Source organism: Pteropus vampyrus, unplaced genomic scaffold (assembly GCF_000151845.1).
Source record: "Pteropus vampyrus isolate Shadow unplaced genomic scaffold, Pvam_2.0 Scaffold142, whole genome shotgun sequence".
Lineage (NCBI taxonomy): Eukaryota > Metazoa > Chordata > Mammalia > Chiroptera > Pteropodidae > Pteropus > Pteropus vampyrus.
This window is the reverse complement of record NW_011888923.1, coordinates 721,618-726,297: the sequence shown is the minus strand read 5'-3', so window position 1 is coordinate 726,297 and position 4,680 is coordinate 721,618. Positions and strand designations below refer to the sequence as shown.

Here is a 4,680-nt window from a genome sequence, read left to right as displayed (position 1 = left end):
CCTTGCTCTGCTTACTAATGTGTTCATGACAAAGTGACAAACTAAATGACAAATACCCCCCCAAATCGGTGGGTCCCTTGATGTCAGGATAAAAAAGGGAGGGCATGCTGGAGGCACCTGTTGTTGGCAGAGATGTAAGACCTCGAGGTATCGGGGTGATTTAGATTCCAACGGGAATGGCTGTGATATAGTCACATTGATCTAACAGCAACAAAATAGCTACCTAGCTGTGTCACAGGGGCAGGCATGGTGATGGAGGGTGTACCTGGAGAGAAGTCAGCCGAGGTTGGTCCACACACCACATCTCTTTCCTTCGTCCCATTCACGAGTACAGACTTCCCGTCCAAAGAACAGCTTAGGGAGTCCAATGAAAACAGTTCAGATAATTAAGCAGGTACAGATAAATCTCATTAAAAACATTAACATTTTCCACTCAATAAAGCGGCCTAGTCACAAAGATGTGTGGGTCTGTCCCTTTGCAGAAAGACGTTGGACAAGTTATGAAATCTCTCTAAACCTCAGGTTCTTACCTGCAAAATAAGATCTACGCACTCCCAGGACTGTCATGAAGAGTGAAAAAATGACCTGTGACACTTTCATGTGCCTGATTCACTCCCAATCAATGGTAGCCACCATAATCACCACCATCACCATCACCACCATCACCATCACCATCACCACCATCACCATCACCCCATCACCATCATCACCATCACCATCATCATCATCATTATCCTTATGTCCCTTTCCCTTGCCCCTTTATATAACCCAAACCCACCCATTCTCCAAAGCCAAGTTCAATCTAACTTTCCGTTCAGACTCATTTGACCACTCCAAACGATTTATGTCAAGACCTTTTCAATACAAAAAAAAACCTTTCCAGTCTATTCTGAACCAATACTTTTGTAGCACATAATAAGAATGTAATTGTAAAATAATAATAAAAATGATTTTCTAGTAAGAAAATCGAATGAAAAAAGAACAACAGCATTTAAAAGGCAAGACCTAAATTTTTATTATCGGAGCTGACAGACACAAGTGACCGCAAACTTGCCTTAAAAGTCTCTAAATGCCTATGGCCACGCCACCCTGAACATGCTCCCTCTCGTCTGATCTCAGAAGCTAAGCGGGGTTGGGCCCGGTTAGTACTTGGATGGGAGACCACCTCGGAAGACCAGGTGCTGTAGGCGGTAAAAAAAAAAAAAGTTCCTAAATGCTTATTCTTAATGCCTGTAGTGTTCTTGCTGCGGACAGACAATGAGCTGTCCTTGGACCCGCACCTGTCCCCAGATCACACCGTGAGTAGCTGTGGTCTGGGTCGCAAGTGAAAAGGATATTCCCAAGTACACAGTTGGCTTTTTGGCTACCCATGATGGCTTTGTTTGCCCAAGTTCATGTTCCGTTTTAGAGGGCAGGACACAGACTTTACCTTCTTATCCTTCTCAGTGCTGGCACTGAAGACTTAAGGATGAGCCGATCAAAGAGGGAAGATTAGAGGCAGCAAAGGGTTGGAAGGGAACAGGGGAACAGCTGGGGCAGACGGTGACAAAGTCTGCCCAGCAACTCTGCCCGGACGCCCTGGGCACTATTTCGGGAGAAAACGCCCACTTTGCATTTCAAGGCACTGTTACCTCTTACTGTCCCCACACTGCCCGCAGCATGTGATTCTATGCCTGCATTTCATAGGTTTTTAAAAAGTTTCAATGATAACATTCTTTGTCTTTAAAAGAGTTAACCCAGATTCTTTATTTTGCAAGCAAAAGAAAATTATACGTACTCTGTCCAGGGTCGACAGATGCCATTTTTCTGATCATTAAATGTCCCAAAGGAGCAGTCTTTACAACCTTGCATAAAAATTAAAGCAATAGTAAAAAAGGAAGAATTTGCATCATTTTGTAACTTTCCCTGTGATGAACATAATCACATAATAAAGTCAGTAACTTAATTCAATCTATACAGATCGTTCAGCAGTTCCTGAAACAAAACCCTAACTAGACTGAAGTTTTTTCCTAATTGTACACAGCATTGCATCTGTATGTAGAGAAAGTATGAAAATGCATGATCCTGGTGAATAACAAATGCCGTAATTTCAAATTATTTTTACTGATTGAAAAATAGTTTGTAAATATCATATACTTGATTCAGGGATCCATTGCTTGTTAATTGAAGGTTCTACAAATTTATATCATCGTCTATATTCAAAGGACCAAGACCTAAGCTGATGACCTGTGCCTAGATGGCGAACTTGAACTAGATTGAAGAAGAGCACACCTACCCTCTTCGGCTAATTCTTGACCTTGCTTACAGTCCTCTTCACACATCCTGCATCCCGTCCCCAGGCAGTGGAATCCTGAGATACACTCACACTCTGCGTCGCTGGTGGGGGAGCACGCTTTCTTAGTCCTGAAAACACCTACAAAATCCCCCAGCATTATGTTACACTCGACCTCCAAATGTAGAAAGCAAATGTATGTTCTACAATAAAAAACCGTACTCACTCATAACGTCCCCAGTGACCTTGGAGTATTAAGTTTGCTTTTAAATCCCAATAGAAGACTTTTATATATTGCTAATGAAAATTGTCTCTTGTCAAATAAAGGTTTCCTCTGATATTTAAAAAGCTCGTTCCACAAATAATCGCTCTCACAGTAAATTCTTTAACTGTATCTGCCCATTGACAAAAGGCAATGGCATCTCTGACGTGTAAGACTTTCAGTAGAGATCAATACACTAGGGAATACATGCTTGTCTTCCTGAAACGTATCCGAGTGAAGAATACACTTTCAAAATCATACCTTCGCACGACCTGCAGATGTCACAGGCCTTTTGTCCGCTTGTGCTGGAGAAACTATTTGAAGGGCAGCGACTGCAGGTCTGACTCTTGTTTTTCACACAGTAAGTACCTAAAAAGGGTACATCACAGCTGCATGTGTTTGACAAAGGGCTATCGTCACCCGAAGCATTGTGAAGTTTACAAGAAAACTAGAATGTGAAACGACAATTAGTTTTTCAGGTGTCACGGTGATAGACTTTATTTTGTAGTCTGACTTTTTAAAGTTACACATTTGCAAGATTGCCCTTGGCTTAATCACAGAATTAAGAATAACCAAGTATAGATACTGCAACAAATCAATCCACAGAAAGAAGACAGTTTCCTTTATCTATTGAATAAAACAGTGATTTCTCTTGATGGATCCAGGTGATCAATATGATGGAATTCAAGAAGAGACCGATGTCCTTCATTGATTGGTACACTAATACTTAAAGGTGTCTGCCTTACCCCACTCTGTTCCCCTTGCTGACCCCTGTTTATTCCCTGCTGTACCCCAGTTTGAGCTCAAGTCCTCTCATACAAAACTAATATTTATTGTGGTCTCGCCATGAGCACTGTCATAAGCCCATATATGATCTTCCCAGCAACTCTATGAAATAGGTTCTCTTATTACCCCTAGATGACAAAGCGGAGGCACAAGAGATTAAGTGACATAGCTGTGTCCACACAGCTAAGATGTAGCATCCAAGAAATATTTGTAAATGAATGAATAAAAGCTCGTTAAAACAGAGCCCTGACCAACTGATCTATGTTTTCAGCAGAACAGATCAAACACACATGTCAATTTGGTTCTTACCAGCTGGACAGTTCCTACAGAAATCCTGCATTGACCTCATCCTCTCAAAATTCATGACCACCAGGACAGTAGCCACTATGCCGCAATAACCATTTCTCATGATGAAGCCTTGCACACATATGACACTAGCAAAGCAGATTCCAAAAAAAAAAAAAAAAAAAGAGTTTTAATCAAAATTGCCATTTCACAAATACGGCCCTGCAAAAAGTAAACATTTCCAAAGATGAGATGGTTTCTCCATTCAGACTTATCTTCATTTCAGCCATTATTAATACAATTCCACAAAACCAGATCTTGAGGTTTCTCAGGAACAATTAGCGAAGGAATATTATGTAAAAGATAGCAAATTCATAGAAACCTTTATGATAAGACACACAATTAAGCGCACAGCTTTATGAACGTTTGCCAAAGTCCAAGGGTGCGCTTTCCAGCGTGTTTTGCCAATATGCAGAAATAACAATAGCAAGAACTTTTGGGGACTTTCATGAATACTTAGTACTAGCATCCAGATTGCAACAATGCTGGTTACTTGCTACCCCTGAAATATAGTCCTTAAAAAGAGAATCTGTCAGTGGCCTCTAATAGGTCAGCTCAATGAGACGATATCTCATTATTGCTACTTATCTGAACAGCATATGGAAATGTCAACACCTAATTGCTAAAACGTTACAATGCGTCTCTGCTCAACTCATTGACACTGTTTTCTTAATAGACACGTACTTGCCCATTTTGAGATCTGAAGCTCGTATAGTAACAAAACTAAGGAGTAAAAAAAAAAAAAATCTCTTTACACTCTTAATCTTTATTTAATGGGCTATGGAATAGATGTTGTTAGAAATTAGGAGGAAAAATAAAAAGGCTAGAAAAATACAAAGAAAACAAAGCTGCTATCCTCACCCCATCTCGATTTCCCTGTCTGCCCCAAACAGACAAACCTTGAGATGAGATGTCAGGGCTGGTGGACAACTTTCCACTCCTTGATCTTCAGAGCCTCTACGTTCTGCAGAGGGAGCAAGGTTAGTAGACAAACAGAGACGGCTGAGTGATTCAG

At 40.8% G+C, this 4,680-nt stretch overlaps 1 protein-coding gene and 1 pseudogene across 1 annotated transcript in view; one reads left to right on the top strand and one right to left on the bottom strand.

The window, feature by feature from the left end:
- TNFRSF9 (TNF receptor superfamily member 9) overlaps positions 1 to 4,639 on the bottom strand; it is a 10,801-nt gene extending 6,162 nt beyond the window's left edge. The window contains exons 1-6 of the mRNA XM_011368455.2: positions 4,565 to 4,639; positions 3,630 to 3,754; positions 2,796 to 2,903; positions 2,276 to 2,413; positions 1,778 to 1,844; positions 196 to 354 (exon numbers count right to left, since the gene is read on the bottom strand). Coding sequence (XP_011366757.2) covers positions 196 to 354; positions 1,778 to 1,844; positions 2,276 to 2,413; positions 2,796 to 2,903; positions 3,630 to 3,729 — 572 coding nt within the window. The 5' untranslated portion in view covers positions 3,730 to 3,754; positions 4,565 to 4,639. The remainder of the gene's footprint in view (positions 1 to 195; positions 355 to 1,777; positions 1,845 to 2,275; positions 2,414 to 2,795; positions 2,904 to 3,629; positions 3,755 to 4,564) is intronic.
- Positions 1,072 to 1,190, top strand: LOC111744854 (annotated as a pseudogene).
- Positions 4,640 to 4,680: the final 41 nt, after the last annotated feature.